Genomic DNA, 21,340 nt, shown 5'->3' on the forward strand with positions numbered 1-21,340 from the left:
GTGCAAAATGAGCTTGGAGCCCTCTTAATTTTAGACCCTGTCTGTGAGTACCCTAGTCAAAGTGATCTTTCACTGCACCAGAACCTGTTACTACTTGCCAGCATCCTGTTGCAGGCAGTTTCACCCACCAGAAGTCAGAATGTTTGTGAGCGTTCCATGGCTCAAAAGGAAAAAAATAATGCCCATGACATTTGTTCCCCACTTCTTAACTTGGTTTTGGTTTTTGGAATTGCAAGTTTGAAAGAAATCAAAATGTGCACTGTATAAAGAACCGTTATAAATTTATCTCCAGAAGATGAAGACATTGGGTGTTAAGAGTAAGAAAGGAAAGGAAAAGGATACCGCTAATCAATGCACAGCTAAAGGAATTAACTGAGACAGACACTGACATGGCAGCCTTGGCTGAACATTGCAAGGTTTATTGGTCGTCTATAGAGTTTTCAAGCAGAGACTTGGAAGGAAATCATTTTTAATACAGCAAACAAGAAAGAAGGCAGAGCTCCTGAAATGCAAGGGCTGTCACTACTGAATGTGCCAAGCAAGTGGATAGAGACAATCCTGACAACACACACAATTTCAATATTTGAGCCTCGGATGCAAAAAACAAAATGCCTAGTGAGAAATTTGAGATTTCTAAAGTGTGGAATTTTAACCTCAAATTTGAAGTGGAGGTGAAATGTGCCTTAAAATTACTTGTATGTGAATTTTGGTAGCAAATACTCTTGATATATTTTCTGGAATGTACAAAGCACTTAGCAAATCTTTGATATTCTGCATCAGCCTTAAGGCGCTGGAAGAATCTACATCACAGAGTCAACCCTGAAAGCAGCAGTGCTGGACTTACTAAATTTTATAACAAAAATCATACCAACTTAATCCAGCCAACAATTTGGAATTTTGATTCTCGAACTCAGATGTCAAAATTTTGCTGCGATTTGAAACTGAGCCTTTCATTACATGAAATTCAACCAAATATGCTTGGTGGTGAAGGGTGTAAATTCCCTAGGATGAAGGGAAAGTAAATTATAATAATAACCATAATAATCCCCAGCCGGAGTTGCCAAATGTCAGGGATTATGTGAGTTACAGTCTAGCATCATCTGGAATAAATCTGGAAAGAGGTCCCACCAGGCCTTCACTCCTCTTGTGGGGGCCAATGCATTGAACAGTTCAATCCTAACCGTTAACTTAGGACACCAGGATAAGACCAATTGTCTAGAGAGGCTATTATTCCCACAACACACAAAGGTAACTTTTGCAAACACATTTTGCCTACTTTGCAGATTATCTTTCCATCCCAAGGAATAAAACTGTTTTTAATTTACTTGTATTTACTCAAATCTAATGCTTACCTTTTGTTTGGCCAAATTATGTTGCGAAAATGTAAGGTGTGCATTAGATTCGATGGCACATTTACATTCGCCAGCAAATACTTTTTTGGTTCCAAGGTTCTGAAAACTGAGGTACGCATTAGATTTGATGGTGCATTAAGACCCGAGTAAATATGGTAATATAAAATAAAGCCAGCAAAGCTAGATTCTTAGATCTTGAGACTAATCCATGTTAAAGAGGAAGAAATGGTAACAAGCAACAACCCATCTACTGTGCTGGATGTGCCAGATAGTAATCAAATCTAATTATCTCTTTGAGAAAGAAACACTGAATTGTCAACTGCCTCATTTTGACACCTGCTGCAGACAGACAGAGCTCCAGGTTTAAAGAGAAACAGGAGGCTTAGCATACTAGTAAATGCAGAGGAGTGTTGGAAGGGAGCAAAAGAACTAGAACTTTAATCAAGTAATTCACAAAAAATGGTGTCACAAGAAATAAGTTAATTAAAATAGTTAGGGGCGCCCTATGAATCTGAAGGACCCCTTTGCACTAGAGACTGCCTGCAGTGTCTCTGAATGAGTTGCTGCTCTGTCTCGGCTCCTTCAAATTGATCGATCAATTTCCACCAAGGGTGGGGAATTCTGTCCCACATTTTGCCATCTTATCATTCCATTAGCTCCATCGTGGCGGAATTACCCACCCTTCGATGAGTCTGCCTGGTGCCCCTCTGCATGAGTCAGCACTTTGGGCTTGCCTCCTTCCAAATGAAGGATCTTCCCTGAATGGTGACTCATGCAGAAACACAGAGGGTGGGATCCTCTGAAGGCAGCTGATTTGCTTCTGCTTTCCTGAAAAAGAATCATCCTTTCGGGTCTAAAGAGCATGGTACGTGCCCTGAAAGTTTAACCCAGGAAAAAGAAAGGGTACCTTTAAAGCTCTTTTAGGAAACCCTACCATAACCACAGCACAACTGACAAGTTTGTGCAAAAAACCCCAGCAAATCTAAGCCACAGCTATGCATTAATTAGACAAACCCTCTTGCGGCCAAATGATACACAACATATTTTGCCATTTTTAGTCAGAAAGCTTTGTTACAAAGGTGGTGGCCAGCAGTGAGGTGGGGGCTCAATGAAGAGTAAAAGTCAAGGACCAGTGTCTTTTCAGGTGCTGTTGCCTGCCTCTGAAGAGCCAGCGTTTTCCACACACAGGTCTTCAGCCTTTCTCGGTGACGCCAGCCACCCAGGTTGCACCAATCCCCTCAACTCTTCCCACAACGAAATGTCTTGGCGAGTTCTTCCTTCCACGAAATGCCCAAACATAGCACCTCCTCCCTGCTTTCCGCTGGCGAGACTCAGCTTTTCCTCCACAACACCCTGCAAAGTAAGACGACGGAGCAGCAAGGCTCAGAGACTTGGCTCCTGGGTCAGCCAATCGGAAGAAGAAACCTGCTGGTCTCCTCTGGCGTAGACACCCAAAAATGCAGCTGCTCCAAGGAAGAACGGCTCTCTTGGATATGTTTCTTTCTATCCGAAACCAGAGTGGAAGTTTCGTTTGCTGAGCTCAGATCTGTGCCTGCCGCTCTTTGGCCTCAAGGAGTGATGGGCTGGCCACCGGTAGACTTTGGTGCCTTCTGGACCTCACTGCTTGACAAAGCCCACCCCGTTGTAAGTGTACTTGTCGCTTAAATTCCTCACTGCCTCTTCCACTGAAGATGACTGCTGGAGGCTGGCAGGCAGGTAAATAAACAGATAAATTAAGCCGAGGAGGAGTAGGGCAATCACCAGCGGCACCCCCCAGTCAGTCACGAACAGAGTCTCCTGGCAGCGGGCTTGAAACATAGAAGCGGAAGGCGGGCTGGCATCCTAGCGGCCCGACGAGGAGGGGAGAACTGGAGGCATCTTCAGCTTCTTTGCGCCTCTCCGTCAAAAGCCAAAAGGCAGCTGTTTTCTCTTCCTCTAATCTGATTAAGGCCAAACAGTCTTGGCTAGGCTGGTTTTGAGCCCAGCGGCGGGGAGAGATTCCAATGATGAGAATATGAATAGAAGGCAGGAGAAGGCAGCAAATCAGAAGTCTGTCCTGTTGATCCCCTCAGCAGGGGGGCTGACGGCAAAGGTGGGAGGAGAAATATATCTGTGCCTTGAAAGGGTGGGGAGCTCTGAAAACTTAATATATTCCTGGAAAGAGGGCAGCTCAGTTATATCTGATAGAGATCAGGGTGCAGAAACCCAAACTAAGAGAGCTGATATGATACAGGAAAGAAGAAAATGGAAATTTCTCCCATCCCCTGAACACGCAGACATGAGTGCACTAAGCCCTTTGAATGAATGTAAGGGATTTGGAGTAAAAAAACATTTCCAGCTGTATTAACCTTGAACCTGATTTTGCAGAATGGAGGGATATTGTTTCTTACTTATAGTGACGGGCGAATCAAGGGCAAAAATTTCTCATTAACGATCTGAGTGAAAGGAGACCCAATGCAGTCTTGTGTTAGGACAGGTGGATTAGAAGAAAGAAAACAAAACTTGGCTCAATGGGAAATCCAGCTTGAGTCTTGACATGATGATTGCGGAAAAACCCCACTCTAACCTGGCTGCCTGGGGTGAGTTAGGAGTTGCCTCTAGGTGATTAGGTCTTTGGATATCAGAAGGCAATTGACCCTCCTACCCTGGCTATTTACAGTGGTACCTCAGGTTAAGTACTTAATTCGTTCCGGAGGTCCGTACTTAACCTGAAACTGTTCTTAACCTGAAGCACCACTTTAGCTAATGGGGCTTCCTGCTGCCGCCGCACCGCCGGAGCACGATTTCTGTTCTCATCCTGAAGCAGTTCTTGACCTGAAGCACTATTTCTGGGTTAGCGGAGTCTGTAACCTGAAGCGTATGTAACCCAAGGTACTACCGTACTACAGGGCTGCGGAGAACCAGTGGCCTTTCAGATGCTGCTGAACTATGACTCCCATTAGCCTTAGCAAACGTGGCCAATGCCCAGGTATGCTGGGAGTTGTAGTTTAGCAACATCTGGAGGGCCAAAGGTTCCCTACACCACCCTTAAGACACACAGGAAGCAGGCTTATACCAAGTTGGACCACTGATCTATCTACCTCAGTATTGTCTGCACTGACTGGCAGGAGCTCTTTGTGGTGGCAGGCAGGGAGTCTTTTCCAGTCCTGTCTGAAGATGCCATTTGGGGCATTGAGCCTGGGACCTCCTCCAGGCAAAGAGAGATGCTCAGATCCTTCTCACACTGTTTAATATGGGAAGGCTGAACCATCATGGAGGGTGGGAAGTAATTAACAACACAACCCACTAAGATTTTCTTACCCTCATCACTTTAACATCTAGGCCAACCTTGGTAAAATTACTAGTCCAAGTGCATTTTTACCAACTTACCTAGCTCAACTGGGGACACGGGTGGCGCTGTGGTCTAAACCACAGAGCCTAGGGCTTGCCGATCAGAAGGTTGGCAGTTCGAATCCCCGCAATGGGGTGAGCTCCCGTTGCTCGGTCCCTGCTCCTGCCAACCCAGCAGTTCGAAAGCACATCAAAGTGCAAGTAGATAAATAGGTACCACTCCAGCGGGAAGGTGAACAGTGTTTCCGTGCGCTGCTCTGGTTCGCCAGAAGTGGCTTAGTCATGCTGGCCACATGACCCGGAAGCTGTACGCTGGCTCCCTCAGCCAATAAAGCGAGATGAGCGCCGCAACCCCAGAGTCGGTCATGACTGGACCTAATGGTCAGGGGTCCCTTTACCTTTACCTACCTAGCTCAACACATTTCTATTAAGCATTTGGAGACTAACAGAAAAAAGTTAACTAACTCTGGTCAAGCTAACTGCTTCAAGAGTCGCCTAAAGATGATTTTTTCCTTAGCGTAGGTGACTAAGTCAATATACAAGCCTGATATGGGCCATCTCCCACGTTATGGTTTTGCTACAAGAAGTGAGATGCAGAAGTGTAGCACAACTCCAGAACGCTTCCCTAAACTACTCATGAATTCCACAAACCTCAACACATCCATGCGTGCATTGGCTCATAGGAAGAGAAAAGACAGATTGGGTGGGGGGGGGGAGTCAAAGAGGATCAAACCTGATTAAGTGAGTGGAGAGGAAGTGGCGGGGGCTGGATCACAGGAAGGGAGAAGTGATGTGTTTAAAGTCGACATACCCAGAAAATGAAGAGGATATTTTCACCATCTGCTCAGGGAGGGCTGGAAACAACACGCTTGCTTCCAGATAATTTAGGCACAGAGAGAGAGAGAGCGTGCGCTTAAGCTGAATCCTTGAGTTTCTTTTCTACCCTGGATTATCTAATGTCACACGTGATGATGGCCAATGCCACCTCTGGGCTGGTGCCATATAGGTCTTTTCTGAAAAGATCACCTGTTTTAATTTGGTTTTAATTGGTTTTTATTATTATTAACAAACACAATAAAGAAAGGAGGAAGAAAGAGACTGTAGTCAGAAACCCACAACAAGGGTTTGGGGTGCTAATTTCAGAGGCATCCAAGGTCAAAAAAGCAGAAGGCGATTAAATGCTGCTTCTCAGCAATTCTGTACAAAACCTGCTAATCTCTTAGAATCGGTAATGAGATTTCTGCCCAGAGTCAGAGGGTCCCTCGTGCCCAAGTGAAAATCCTAACATAATATACAGAATGTGGAAGCACTGTGGATAAAAATATGACTCCCCAGGTACTGGATACAATTCTGAATCCAGAATTCAGATTCTTGGATCCTCAGCTTTTTCATAAAATGAAATGCTGGACCATGCCTGCCGAAACCTCAGCAGCCAGAGGGAGTGTTGCTGAATAAGACCTGCCAATTTATTTTTAATTATTTATTTATCACACTTATACCTCATCTTTCATCCAAGGAGCTCAAGGTGGCCTCCATACTTCTCCTGCTACCCTTTTCATCCCCACAATGACTGTGTGAGTGACTGGCCAGGGTGAGTGGGGATTTGAACCCTGGTCTCCCAGGGTCCTGGTCTGGTTAGGAGTTGGGAATTAGCATACCCCCCCATTAATAACAAGGTTAGAATAACTTATGGAGGACTGCTCAGTTTCCCATGACTTCCACTCAAGTATGTCCCAAGCAGCAAGATCTGGGCTGCAAAATAGAGGACCACTCTGCTTCCGAGTGAAATGCTGCCCCCAGAATGGAGTCACAAGGAAGGATGAGTGGGCCATGCTCTGAATTGTGAATGTTAAGTAGGAGCTCATGGATCTAGGTGCTCCGCATGTGGTGGGTGTGAGGAGAACAGCCGAGTAACCATGTGTGAAATGCAACAAAATCAAAGGGTGCAAGGAGACCGAGATTTCGTTTCTGTGTCAAACACAATGCTTTTCTAAAGGGGGATGGTTTGCAGAGTTTACACCATGGGTCCCCAACCTTTCTGGGCCATTTGGAAATAGAAGAAACTGCTGTGGGCCCATTTCACAGAGAAAAAGACTGAGAGTGCTCAGAAAATACAAGCAAGAAGCAACCCTTTCACCACACACATACCCAAATGAGTAAAGTGGGGGAGAGGGGAAATGGAACCCCCACGAAAAAGCAAAAAAACCTGCCTGGAAAAGAAGGGCACAAAACCTTGGTAGATGCCAAGGAAAGGTGTTGGTGGGCACTGTGGTACTGAGGAACCCAGGTTCACACCAACAGCTGCCACTCACAAGTGGCAGGAAACTGGACCCCAGGATCTTTAAAGGGTTTACCCTGCTTTGCAGTGGAGAGCGGTCCTGCAACAGGTAGTGATGGCTTTATAAAATGAGAAATAATCCATGGAGCATAAGGCTATCAAAAGCTATGATGACCGTGTTCTGCTGGAGGCAGTAGGCTGGGAATCATAGGCAGGGAGAGTGCTGCCGCACTCATGTCCCACTAGGGGGCTCCCCATCAGAAAAGGAAAACAGGGCGTTGGACCAGACAGGCCCCAGCAGGCAGGCTCTCCTAATGCTCTTATACCAGGCATGGCCAAACTTGGCCCTCCAGCTCTTTTGGGACTACAATTCCCATCATCCCTGACCACTGGTCCTGTTAGCTAGGGATGATGGGAGTTGTAGTCCCCCCAAAAGCTGGAGGGCCAAGTTTGACCATGCCTGTCTTATACAGTACTCACGGGTCAAGCGTGAAGACATACTGCCCTTCGGGGGTCCGCTCCTGGTGGTAAGTAAGATTATATGCCAACATGGTGTTGATTAGCTCCCCCAGCTGCTGCTTCTCTTTCTGACTGTACAGCTGGGTGTTCACCTGGAAATTGCAAATGGAAGACAGTGAGTAGGAATCTCTCTTGCTACTTCATGCTACTAGACCTCAAGGCAACACCTTATGGCTGACTTGGGGTAACTGCATACGGTGATTTGCTAGAGGATGCTCCGCTCCTGCAGAACACAGGGTCCGGCGGGTTAAATAAGGAGTAAGATGCACTTTTGGGTGGCCTTTCCTTCACTGGATATGGGCAGAGAGTTAAGAGAGGACTCACACAGTGGGCAAAACTATAGCCTGGGGACAGCTTCGTTGTATCTTGCTGCCAAGGACAGGGTGGGGTGGGGGAAATGGCTGCCTGCCCATTTGCTTTCCCCCCTCTTCCCTCCATGCCCGTCTTTCCTTTCATGTCGTGTCCTTTAGACTGCAAGCTTACAGGCACGGACGGTTTCAGTTGGTTGTATGTAAGAAGCTCTGGGAGCCTTTTTGGCTGGAGAGTGGTATAAAAACCCTCTAAATAAATGTAGGCACCCACTGGGAAACCCACTTACTCCAGAGCAACTTTAACCAGCAAATCTGCACCACGTGTGAGGAACCTCTGGCCTGCCAGATGTTGCTAAACTACAACTCCCATCAGAGCCAGCATGGCCAATGTCTAGGGAGCTGTTCTTCTCTACACTTGATCTAAAATCTCTGTTCCGCTGTTGTTAAGAATTTCATCACATATGAATGTAAGAAGAGCCTACTGGATCAGGCCAATCGCTCACCAAGTCCTGTTCTCACAGTGGCCAAACAGATGCCCCAATGAGAAACCAGCAAGAAGGATTTGAGCCCTCTCCCCTCCTGTGGTCTCCAGCAACTGGTATTCAGAAGCACTGCTGCCTCCAACGATGGAGTCAGGGCATAGCCATTGTGTCAGATTCATCCTCCATGAATTCCTCTAACCCTCTTTTAAAGCCGTCCAAGTTGGAGGCCATCCCTGCCTCCTGCGGGAGTGAGTTCCAAAGTTCCACTCATCAGATGCAGATGTGCCAGGAGAACGGCCACTCTGCTACCAGCCTCAGAGTGCTTCAAGCATTATGCGCAGTGTAAGCAACGAGGCCCAAAGGACTCAAGCAAGCCATGCCTCCTACTTCTCTTTTGACCTTCAAAGATTCCCAACAGCCTGTTCATGTACTGTGATTTGAAGGGCAGTGGACACCAAGCAGAAACACAAAAAAAGATTTTTATGACACAAACAGGATGGCGGGGGAGAGGACAGGACAGGACACCTGCTGTCATTTTATTAATTTTTTTCGGGTACAGATCTCATCCATGGAATTAATTGTTTCCCTTCAGGTCTTTGCTTCTGTCAGCACTTGCATAACTGTCCCCTTTAGCCTTGCAATGCAAGAAGGTCCCCTGAGGTAAAGCTCAGGCCAGAGGACTGGGACGGGACGGCCTTGGCAGTCCAGTTGGGCAGGGAGGGCGTCCTTTCCTCACTGTTTCAGGAATGGGAAGACAATCCTCACGTGGCAAACAAAAGCAGCTGGCAAGGGACACAGGGGTTTCAAAGGGTGACGAATGAAGCCTGTGGAATGGGGGGACTCACCAAACTAACATCGACTGCCATACCCAGGAAAAGCAGCCTTCACCAACCCCAGTGGCCTCCAGATGTTTTGAACTACAACTCCCATCAGCCCCAACGAGCATGGCCACAGTCAAAATGGCTGTGCTGACTAGAGCTGATGGGAGTTGTAGTCCAAAATTCCCAGTTTTCATATTCACAGGGAATGTTTGAGGCCTATGGGGCACTCGGGGATAGGAACTGGGAAGTTCCACTGCCCTCAGCAGCTCGGGGTAGAGATGGCCAGTGAGAGGGTGTTTTCTGTGACAGTCACCAAGCTGTGGAACTTCCTCCCCACAGGTGCATGTCTGGGAACTTCATTATATGTTTTTTGGTGGTATGGTGAAGATGTGCCTGTTTACCCTGGCCTTTGACACATGTGATGTATAGTTTTATGACCCAGACTACTTTTGTGAATGTAATTTGTATTAAACTGTGGTCAATATTGTATTTTAAATGGCTGTGATCAGTCCTGGGACCTTAAGGTAAGGGGTGGGCAATAAAGCACATATATATGATGTTGAAAATAAAATTCTCCTACCGGTCTCAGTTTCGGTGAGATAATCTCCAAGAGGAGGCAAAGGGCCTCAAGGACAAGAGATTGTGGTCCGGCACGGCTGCGGGAGGTTGGCGTGATCCCAGACATCATGGAAGCAATGAGGTTCTGCATCTGAGTCAGCTTCACCAGGGACTTGAGAAAAACAAAACAAGCGGCACAAGTGAGCTGTCAGTCTCCAAGTTATGTTTTATCATCATGACGTGGAATGTTGACAGACAGGGCAACTTCCGCAAGATGTGAAAGGTCAGCCTAGCAGAATTTATGCTTTGTACCAGGTCAGTTATTTGTCCACAGAGATGCTGGGAATTGAACCTGGGAACTTCTTCATGCAAAACAAGGTGCTGGGCCACTGAGCGATGGCAATAGTAGGTACACCAGCTTTGGAAACTGGTAAGCTCCAGGATCAAGGAGAAAACTGAGTAAGCCTGGACTCAGGATTAATTAGGAATGCCCCTTGCTGCCTCAGGGTCAGAACAAATACAATACCTTGTTACGCAGATTGAATAGAGCGCAACAGGCTGAGTGGTAATGTTTGTAACAAATTTCTTTATAGGTTACTTCCTATCATACGAATTAAGTCCAGGATGTATACCATAAACAATCCTTAAGAAAGGTATATAATCTATTTAATTAAATCCAATGAAGATATATTTCTTCCTTTCTTCATACAGTGGAACCTCGACTTACATCCGCCTCTTCTCGCAGATGTTCCAAGTTGCAACTGCGGCAAACCCGGAAGTAAACACTGGGTTTGCCGCGATTCGTGCATGCGCGGAAGTGGCTTCTGCGTCTGCGCACAAGTGGCCGTCGTCTATGCATGCACAGAAGCGCGCTGCCACCGAATGCGCATGCGCACAACGGTGCCTCTACTAGTGTCCAGTTTCGCCCATCAGACGGGTCTCCGGAACAGATTATGATCGTAAGTAGAGGCTGTACTGTACATTCTTGTTTTAGTTTATATGTTACAGTCCTCGAACGTGGTTAAGGAAAAGTCCCTGGAATGTCACAGGCAATACCGCTGATGAGTTTGGCTAGCACAGGTAGCAGACACAGGCAGGCTGGCTCAGGCAGCTGGGTAGGGTAGAAGGTAGAACAAGGTTTCCAGATTATTTCCTTGTTTCGCCCTGAAGGGCTTCCTCAGCTATTAACAGTTCATCAAAGTGTGTAACAGCTTACGTAAGCAATGATTCTTGGACGATTCTCAATAGTGTAGTACCTTGCTGCCTCAGAGCATAAAGAAACACAACTAGTGCAGAGCAGTCTCACATTGCTGGATGAACTCAAACTCAGGTTTTGGATTCTGCCAAGCTCTTCAATACAGTGGTACCTCAGGTTAAGTACTTAATTCGTTCTGGAGGTCCGTACTTAACCTGAAACTGTTCTTAACCTGAAGCACCACTTTAGCTAATGGGGCCTCCTGCTGCTGCCACGCCACCAGAGCACAATTTCTGTTCTCATCCTGAAGCAAAGTTCTTAACCTGAAGCACTCTGGGTTAGCGGAGTCTGTAACCTGAGCATTTGTAACCTGAGGTACCACTGTACATGAATCTGAGCAATGTATAGGCCAGGCTAGGGTTAAATGGACTGCAGGTGAACTGCATGGCTAAGTGTAAACTCCAAGAAGCTCCACACACCCTGCCTCTTCCTTTTCATTCCAATTGGGCCCCCCAGGAGTTCCAGCTCCCTGATCTCTCGCCCTCCCCACGGGATCTGCCCACCCCCTCCAAGACACTGCTGCTTGGCTTGTGATACTTGGCTCTGCCCACGACCACTCCTCTCTCAATACATGCCTCATGCTGGCTGTTGGGGTAGGCTAGACGGGGAACGCTGGAAGCAGCAAAGAGCAAGTGGAAAGCAACGGGGAGGAAGGGCAAGTAGCGCATGAGCTGGAAGTTCTGCCTTTGCAGGACTGCCTTGTTCACCAGGTCGGAGAAGCCCAGCCACTCCAAGGCCAGGCAGAGAGAGTCAAAGGCGGAGTCCTTTATCCTCATGTTCAGAAAGTTGTCGTACAAGCCCTGCCAAGGGAAGCAGAGACAAGCCACAGTCACAACCATGAACCATAATGCGCTTGTGAAACAGTCATGGCTCACCCCCAAAGAATTCTGGGACATGTAGCTTGTTAAGCGTCCCGAGAGTTGTTAGGGGACACCCTATCCCCCCCCCCATGGAGCTACAATTCCCTGAGTTCCGTGTGAGGACTGAGTTAAACCACTCTTGGAATTGTAGTTCAATTCCTAACAACTCTCAGAGCCTTCAACAAAATACAGCTTCCAAGACGTTGTTGCATGCTACCCCTTTAGAAATGAGGCACAACAGAAACTGTGGCATCTTCATATGACTTATTTACACGTATATACCATCCGTGCGCTGCTCTGGTTTGCCAGAAGCGACTTAGTCATGCTGGCCACATGACCCGGAAGCTGTACGCTGGCTCCCTCGGCCAATAAAGCGAGATGAGCGCCACAAACCCAGAGTAGTCCGCGACTGGACCTAATGGTCAGGGGTCCCTTTACCTTTACCATCTTAGCCTACGAACATTGACACCCCAAGAGGTTCTACCTTCTCCCCTAGCCACAGCAGCCTTTTGTATTCTAACTCACTCTGATCTGAAGGAGTTACTGCTCTCTCTGGTGAGATTTCTAATGGTTCATCACTTTCCTTTTGTTCTCCTTAATGGCCCATTCCAGGTGATCACTTGAACATGGGAAGCCAATCTGGCTTTACTTTAAAATGCTAAATCCAGTGTCTGTCACCCAGAAATTAGAAGGAGTGTCCATGAATTAGAAGCAGGGAGTCCATGCACCCCACAAATTCATAACAATACTTGGGGGGGGGGTGGAGCCCATGTCTGTATAAAGCAGTATCATCCTGCTTTGAATGGATGGTGTGAATGTGGCCAAGGTGTCAGCCAGTATCTTTTGTTGAACTGCAACCCCCAAATGCAACACTGAAAGGCATTCACAGAGGCTACCCTACAGTTATGGGCTTTTCATCTGTATGAAATTCACCAAATTCAGAGCCTGACCAACTTTCAGAATCACAGCTTTTAATTGAATAAGCTTTTGAAAGATGGTGGAATGCTGAAATCCACATGTAGTGTTTTTCTAAGTTCTGAATGTCTTCAAGTCATTATAATTTTGCGTGCCTCTGTATCTGAAGAAATGTGCATGTACACGAAAGCTCATACCAAGAACAAACTTAGTTGGTCTCTAAGGTGCTACTGGACAATTTTTTTATATATATTTCTGTTTCTTAAGTATTATAACTTGCCCCAAGCTCTTGGTAATATATATTTGGGGATGGGAAGGAAATGGGGGGATCTAAACTAGTCACCTGAATTTTGCTTTCTCACACCAAAGTGAAAAATGAAACACAAACTACATGCCTGGGTAAGCTTTTCATGTTCTCCTGAGGACATGCTTAGATGCAGGATGTGGTGAAACCTTTGGGCATTTGGATTAAGGGAAGCTCTAGCTGAGGTCACATGGAACAGGTTGTCATCGCCCCCGTTAGCAAGGAGGTGAGCCGGAATTGAAGGGTCCAAACCTATTCTCTGCCTTGGAACAGAAGCAGGAACCAGAAGGGTTAAGACTGGGCATGCAGTTTAAAGCTTCCCCATTGTGGTGGGGAGGGAAAGGAAGGTAAAATCAAGCAACAGTGAAGTTTGCAGTTGTCAAAATGTGGAGACGTGATTTCATTATGTACTTTTGTTTTCAAAACAATTTTTGCTATATTTTCATAATTTTTAATCACCATTTAAAAAAGAATCAATACCATATAGCATACTACTTTACGTAAACCACTTAAATTCTAAGCAGTATTTAAGCATTGCCAAATAAATAATTTTAAAGTTTATCTCACACTGTTCTACCAAATACAGGTCCTCCATGCACAAACATCAGGAAAAAAGAAAGAATCTGCAGCTTTTAATAGTCTAAATAACATAATTAAAAGGGGGAAAAAATCAAATAGATGTCATGTCTGGGAAACATTAGTTCAGTTTGCAAAATCCCTTGCAGTCTTAAAACCTGGTGCATTTTTGCACTTCTATTAAGAAATATACCCCAAAATGCATCTTGGAAGGGACAAATTGGCATGGAGAAAGTGGCCAGATAATCCCCCCCCCCCCCCGTAACAGTAGAACTAGTGGGCAGCCAATGAAGCTGAATGTTTTTGGAGATTCAGGATGGATAAAAGGAAGTCCATCTGCATGCACCGCATAGTTAACCTGTAGAACTCACTTCTGCAGGAGGCAGCGATGGCCACCAACCTAGATGCCTTTAAAAGGGGAGTAGACAACTCCATGGAGAAGACTATCAATGGCTACTAGCCAGGATGGCTATGCTCTGCCTCCACAATTGGAAGCTGTAATGCTTCTGAATACCAGTTGCTGGAGGCCACAGGAGGAGAGCGTGCTTTTATAGTTTGGGTCCTCCTTGAGGGTTCCCCCCGTTACCTGGGTGGCCATTGTGAGGACAGCACACTGGACTAGATGGGTCATTGGCCTGATCCAATGGGCTCCTCTTAAGTTCTAAAGGATCTGCCGAATGGAGCGCAGAAGCTCCCCCTCCTTACCTCTGCACTTTTGGAAGCTGGAAGATCTCCTGCCAGATGGAGAACAGCCCTTTGTTCTGGTCTTTAGAGCCAACTTGTGTGGTCTGCACGGTCCTCGCGTTCAGTTCCTTCTTACCGCGACTGTGCAGGAACTTAGAAAGACAACAAAGGGAGATTTGAGGACATGGAACGGGGTTGACGGGCCTGTCAATTTCAGACTCTCCAAGTTTCCCCCTTTACTAAGCATAATTTCAGTTCTCCACATTTTCACATCAGTTTGCAATAAAGTATTAATGTGGTGCAGTGGTTAATGTTGGAAGAGGACATGGGAGAGACCAGGGTTCAAATCCCCATCTGGCCATAAAACTCACCGGATGCTCGTGGGCCAGTCACAAATAATTTTACGTTTTTATTTATTTTATTTCTCTCATGAAAATTCCTTGGCATTTTGGTGCAAAGTTCTCCTAATAAACACATTCTTCTATGCAGCTTTGATTACTACGTACATTTTTTTGGAAAGCAATACCCCCCAACAGTGCACATTTTAATGTGATTTTCACCCAAATATGGGTTTTTATACACATTTCCCCCTAATATATGCACTTCTGTGCCTTTGTTGTTCTTAATCAAATCACAAAACTCAGGCAAGTATGAATTTCAAAGAAGGGCTAAGTTTTGGTTTGTGCATTGATGAGAATGAGGTGGTCCCTCATTAAAATGCGAACAAAATAGAAATTCTTCTCCATCCCTGATATAAGATGAAAGTGGGGTGTGTGAAGTTACCTGCAGGGTGTTAATACAAGAGCGAATGTCATTCTCTGCCTTTTCACACAATGCCAAGAGGGCCCCTGTGTCAGCCTTCATGCCTTGCTTAAAGGTGATCTGAAATGCAAAAATATGTATATTAGAGGCAGCTGCACATGTGAACATTTAATTATTTTATATTTTAACTAAACTATTATTTATTAACTATTATTTATTTTATATTTAGCTAAATTTATTTATTTCATAAAATTTATATACCACTTGTTTTTTTTAAAAAACCTTCAAAGCAGTTTGCAGAAAAGATAAAACAATAAAATTAACACTATGATAAATTAACCCTTATATTTTAAGAATTTCAAAAAGATAACATAACAACAGAGTAGAAATAGGTTAAAAGTCGAATCAGCTTTCCAAACATATACTGCTTAATCAACAAAGACCTAAGAGGTCTACACAAAACTGTGTAAAATATTTATTAAATATAATAAAACTGAAAGGATAATAAAGAAACACAATGAAGAAGTGAGCTAGCTTTTGCCAAGCTTCCCTGGATTGCTTGCCTGGCGGCCATGTTCCTCGCCACAGAAAGAGCCACCAGGCCAGGTGAGTTCTTTAAAGGCTGACACAGGTACAAAGTTCATGCTGCAGGGAAGTATAGTCCCAAGGCAACGGAAGAATAAATTATTTTGGATTTGGGTCTTACTTCGTGCAGCCTCTGGACCAGCCTGGATGGGGCTGTTGAGGGGAAGTTGAGAAGGAAGGCTTGTTGTCTCAGCAGACGCAGAGAAGGGACGTACCTAGAAAAAGAGAAGAGGCAGAGATGTATATTGGCAGGGAAATAACGGAAGGAGTCCTGAGTTAAGCACAGGCCTGCCGCTAGAGGCTGAGTGGAAAAAGCTATGGATGGGCCTAACACAGATACTCATGAGATCTGTTCATCACAAAGCATGCTGGGGATTTAGGACATTGCTTTCGGAGTGGAATCCGTTTCATTTGCACCCTCATCTCCAATTTGTTTTTCGAAATAAATTTTATTTGATTTTACAAGTGTAGAGTTATAACAATACAAAATGGCAATATCCATATTTAGAGATTTCTCCGAATCTCCAGACTTCCTACTTTCCCCTCCATGGGTCCTATTATAAACCTTTTCAACTGCATATTTTTTCATCATCCAAATTTTATGTCTCTCCATTTTGTCCATAATATCTTCTACGTTACAAGTGCTATTGTAATCCTGCTAATGTTTTCATCAGCTGACAGTGGTCTCTCAAGTAAATTATAAAAATTTTCCCATTCTTTGTTGAAGTTTTGGTCTTCTTGGTTCCTGAGCTTTCCGGTCAGTTTTGCCATTTTGGCATAGTCCAAAAGCTTAGTTTGCTATTCTTCCTCATCTCTAATTTGTATGCAGTACAAGTTTCTGGCTGTCAGTGTGGTGGACAAAAAGGTTCTGAGAGTAGAGTTGGTCAGGGCTGAGGGGAGAGCGGGCTTTTAGTCCAGAGACAGAAGAATACAGAAATCAAAGGGTGGGTGGGAGTGACACAAAAGATACACATGTTCAGGGTTTGAAATCTAATAATGGGATTTTTCAAGTTTCAGCTTTGAAAATTCAGCAGATATTTCTCCTCAAGATCTGGCAGGCCTAATGTGGGAAATGAAGCTTTTTAGGCCCCTACCGATAAACAGTAACCAGTCATGATGACCAATGTCATTCCCACAATGCTTTGCTTCAACCTCCGAACAGGTAGTGTGGCCATGCTCCCATACGTGTGAATTTATTTATTTGGTTACATTTATATCCCACTGTTTTCTCCAAGCTCAAGGTGGTGTATGTGGTTCTTCCCCATCTGAATTAATCCCCACAACAACCCTGTGAGGTAGGTTGGGCTGATGGCAGTCACTTGCTCAAGGTCACCCGGTGAGCATCACAACCCAGTGGGGATTTGAACCCTGGTCTCCCCAGGTCCTAGTCTGACCACTATGCCACACTTGCCCAGACAGAATCTTACTGGTCATTGCAGATGCAGATGATTGGCCGCAGAAGGAGCCCTCCTTCTTTTCGCCTCTTCTTGCCGCTTGCCCCGCTGGTACTCCCGCCCGATTCCACCTCTGCTGCTTTACGGTTGATGATGCCCAACAGCACATTGATGGATGCCTGAAGAAGAGAACAGGGCAGAACAGAAGGAAAGGTAAATTCTTGGGGGGGAAGGGATGGGGTCACCTCATGGCCAACGCACACTCTCCACCTTACATGAAGAAATTCTCTCTCACCATAGGAGCCCCATCAATCTCATCAATAATCAGGCAGTTGGGCTTCTCGTTGGCTCCTAGCACAGACTTCATCTGGGTGGCTGCTTCAATCCGCGTTTTGAAGACATCGGGGCTACGGTCATCGCTGAAACAAAATCCTTGCCTCAGAAAGGTTGGCAGAAGTGCACCAACAGTGGATAATTGAATTCCATAATATAACTACGCTCAGCATTAAGAAGTTCTTCCTTTTATCTGTCCTGAACATCCCAACATCTGCTGGATCCAAGGCTGGCCCCTTTTCTGGGGAGGGGCCTGATACAGAATTGCTGGCCTGGAATTGTCTCCCAGGAGAGCTGCGTAGTGGCACCTTTCATGCTACTTTAAAATTCCTGCTGAAAACCCAACATTTCGGTGAAACCTTTGGCTCAGCCTACCACCTCTTATGCCCTACTGTGTAAATCTAATCTGATCATGTGCATCTGAAACCACGCATTGCTTCTTTGCCTTGCCTTCCTTTGCTGCTCCTGCTGTCAAATATTAGATTCTGAACTCCTCGAGGCAGGATCTTGTCCTTTTGTTACTCTGCAATAAAGCAGGTGTGGGGGACCTTTGGTTCAGTACAACCTGAACTACAACTCCCATCAGGCCTAGCAAGCATGGCCAATGACCAGGGATGATGGAAGTTGTAGTTCAGGTTGTACTGAAACAAAGGTCCCCCACATATGAAATGAAGGAATACAGCCTGTAAAGTGGCTTAAGCCAAGCCTGTAACTTATGTCATGACTTGCACCCATTTCACAGATGTGACAAGGAAACAACTGAGCCTCCAAAAGGTCACACAGGGCCTAGAGGGGGCATGAACCTGTGACGCCTGCATCTAGTACTCTAGTCATAGTGCATTTGTAGTCTTGGAGTGGTTTAGCTTGAATGTACCAGAATTGCAGGTGGCAGGGAACTCAGAGAAAGGCAAAAGGTTCCTTGGCTGGCTCACCTGGCATTCATCTCCACTGCGTTGTACCCAGCATGTTTCACAATGACGTGAGCCAAAGTGGTCTTCCCCAGGCCGGGTGGTCCGCACAGGAGGGCAACCTGCAGGCAACACACAGAGAGAAAAGCCACAATAACATCAAAATCCAGGGCTTTACAGCAAGCCCTGCAAGCACTTTTTACACCTTAAAAGAAAGAAAGGAATTGGAACATATTCCCCAAACATTTTATCCATGGTAGGGTCAGCCTCAACTTTTACTTTGTTATGACCAGGTGTGGATCTAAGCTCCTATTCTAATTTTTGTAGTTTAAGAGGTTAAGAAGAGAAGAACAGCCTGCTGGATCAGGCCAGAGGCCCATCTAGTCCAGAATCCTGTTCTTACAGTGGCCAACTGGATGCCTCTGGGAAACCCACAAGCAGGACCTGGGCACAAGAGTCTCTCCCCTCCCCTGGGCACAAGATTCAGGGTTTCCTCCACACTTAGAACATCAACGACTACAGCTCTTTGCCTTTCCGTAGGAGGACTTTTCTGGGCCTTTCCGGATCTGCCTGCTATGCGTTTACTGTGAGAGGCCAAGGCAGCATAAACTGGGAATGATTGGCCAAGCAAACAGCCTCTTGTGGATTTTTGAGGGGATATATGCCAAGACCTTTTGCAAGTGCCCTAGAAATTGCCCAGCTGCCTACAGTATCCATGTGGACAACCCCCTGGCCCCAACGCCCTTCACCACCTCAGCCAGCCTCTCTCACTTTGTATTTTGGTCGGTTGTGATGGTCCAGCTCGGCTTCCAGGGCCTCCTCTGTCAATTGGGCTTTGCTCTTCCATTTGCTCTGCTGCTCTTTGGGGTGTCTGGATGTCTGGTGAGCCTCGGCACTTGTCTTGGGCTTCTTGGTGGGCTTCTCCTTCCCAAACACAACCGTGTCCCAAAGCTTGAGCCACTTCAAAAGGCAGCGGTTTGTGTACTGAGGGGGGGGGGGAGAGAAGAGGGTCAGGACAACCCTCCTCAAATGAGGCTAAACACACAGAAATTTCCAGTCAGCTTCAGAGGCCCTATGATAAAGAGGGCCTTTTTGGTGGTGACCCAACTGCTTATGTTAATTATCATTATTTTCATTTGTGAGTTGCCTAACATAGGGCAGCCTTTACACCAAAGCCTCCCGGCAAATTGCAATGAATAAGTAGCACTTCTCAGGTAAAATGCCAAAACGGGGGTTGAGAAGGCTTAAAATAGATGGAGACCCGCACGTTCTTTCATTAGCGCCTGGCCCCATTTTGTATTGGGGCCAGGCCCTGCTTCTGAGAGAACATGAAAACTTCCAATCATATATTATTCCAGAATGTGTTTGGCGGTAAAACTGTGTTACAGGAGCACCACTGAACGATGAAGGAAAACAGTCTCCAATTAAACCTTCTTAGCTTCTACTTTCACCAGACTTTCCCCCCCCCCTCAAGCTTTTCTTTACCACCACAGGGACTAGAAACTTAGAAAGCACATCCGGGTTCCCTAGAGGAATTTTATACTCAGTTGCAACTGCTGCAAGGCAGCTGCAAGCTGCATGGAGAAATGGTGCCCCCTAAGAGCAACGGTTGATGAGAAACTCTTACATCATCACTGAGCAATTCCACGTAATGCCTGGGAGCGAACCGATCAACCCATAGGGACCCCTGAGCCTCCTCCCCGTCCTCTTCCGCTGTGCCAGACTTCCCTTCTTCCTCACTGGGGGCCGAGGCTTCCATCTGAGTCTCCTCATCCCCAAGACACCTGCAAGAAGGAAGACTTACTTTGAAAGCACTATATTGCTGGGTAGGGAGACTACCTATTGGCAGAGCTCAAAAGCTTCCTGCTCATCTGTCAGGGAACTGCCATCGGAGCCAGAGGAGGAGGGAGGGCTCCAGAGGGATTCCGGAGAGCATACTGGGAGGGAGACAGACAGCCCATCTTCTGGAAGAATGGCAGATGAAGATGACAGACTACATGGGACTCGCAGAGATGACGGGCAGAATCCGAGACCAGGAGAAAGAGACAGTGGAAGAAGATTGGAAGAAATTTAAGGACTACCTTAATAAATATTACAAGATTAAAGAATGCTAGATTGACATGGACTTAAAAATATTGTGGTTTTCAGAGACATTAGAGTAAGAAAAGGAATGGAATTAGTAAAAAACTTTTGGGAAATAAGGGAATGGAGTTGCTGATGGGATAATGAAACTAGAATACAAAACGGTGAGGTATGAGGAAGTCGGGGAAATTAGGATAAAATAAGTTTTGAAATTATACTTGTTGTTTTTTGTTTGTGTTTGTTTTCATTGTAGTTATTTTGTATTTGTATGTTCTTATTGGAAAGTTTAATAAATATTATTAAAATAAAAAAAAAACAGACAGCCCATCTTCTGGGGAAGGAAATCAGCGTAGCACCAGTGGAGAAGGGGGGCAGATGGGGGAATCGGTGAGGGGGCTCCATGACTCCTCGCCGGAGACCAGCGGGGAGAGCACAGGTCCTCCGCTGCCCACACCCTCCCTGCGCAGAAGCCTTCCGCGCAGGGAGAGTAGGCAGAGACTAGGCGTCAAAGAGCTTCTTTGCTGGAAGAAGTTCAAGAAACGCCCACTGACGGATTCTGCCAGCGATTGAGACAACCACGGATGAGTGGCTGTCTGGACAGAAAGGGTTCACCCAGGTAACCCAGCCAAGCGTGGTGCCGATTTACACACAAGCAACCCCTAGAACCATTACATCATCTATTAGAACACCCTGCTGCATCAGGCCAATGCCTCATATAGCATCTAGTCCAGCATCCTAATCTCACAGTGCCCACCCAGATGCCCCAATAGGAAACCCGCAAACAAGATCTGAGCACAAGAGCCCTCTCCCCTCTTGTGGTTTCCAGCAACCACAGAAGCATTACTGCCTTAGACTGTGGAGGCAGAGCCTAACCCAGGGGTCAGCAACCTTTTCCAGCCGTGGGCCGGTTCACCATCCCTCAGACCATGTGGTGGGCCGGACTATATTTTTGTGTGTGTGTGTGGGGGGGGGAATGAATGAATGAATGAATTCCTATGCCCCACAAATAACCCAGAGATGCATTTTAAATA

At 46.0% G+C, this 21,340-nt stretch overlaps 1 protein-coding gene across 2 annotated transcripts in view; it reads right to left on the reverse strand.

Moving 5' to 3' along the window:
* CHTF18 (chromosome transmission fidelity factor 18) overlaps positions 1-21,340 on the reverse strand; it is a 34,143-nt gene that overhangs the window by 7,437 nt on the left and 5,366 nt on the right. For both annotated transcript variants that reach the window (XM_081840253.1, XM_081840252.1), the window contains 12 exons: positions 19,855-20,011; positions 18,999-19,211; positions 18,252-18,349; positions 17,282-17,405; positions 17,020-17,165; positions 15,714-15,807; positions 15,029-15,127; positions 14,267-14,397; positions 13,077-13,248; positions 11,482-11,706; positions 9,674-9,823; positions 7,441-7,571 (listed from right to left, as the gene is read on the reverse strand). In XM_081840253.1, the coding sequence (XP_081696379.1) occupies positions 7,441-7,571; positions 9,674-9,823; positions 11,482-11,706; positions 13,077-13,248; positions 14,267-14,397; positions 15,029-15,127; positions 15,714-15,807; positions 17,020-17,165; positions 17,282-17,405; positions 18,252-18,349; positions 18,999-19,211; positions 19,855-20,011 (1,740 nt within the window). The remainder of the gene's footprint in view (positions 1-7,440; positions 7,572-9,673; positions 9,824-11,481; positions 11,707-13,076; positions 13,249-14,266; positions 14,398-15,028; positions 15,128-15,713; positions 15,808-17,019; positions 17,166-17,281; positions 17,406-18,251; positions 18,350-18,998; positions 19,212-19,854; positions 20,012-21,340) is intronic.

Source organism: Podarcis erhardii (assembly GCF_964252035.2).
Source record: "Podarcis erhardii genome assembly, chromosome: 14".
Classification (NCBI taxonomy): domain Eukaryota; kingdom Metazoa; phylum Chordata; class Lepidosauria; order Squamata; family Lacertidae; genus Podarcis; species Podarcis erhardii.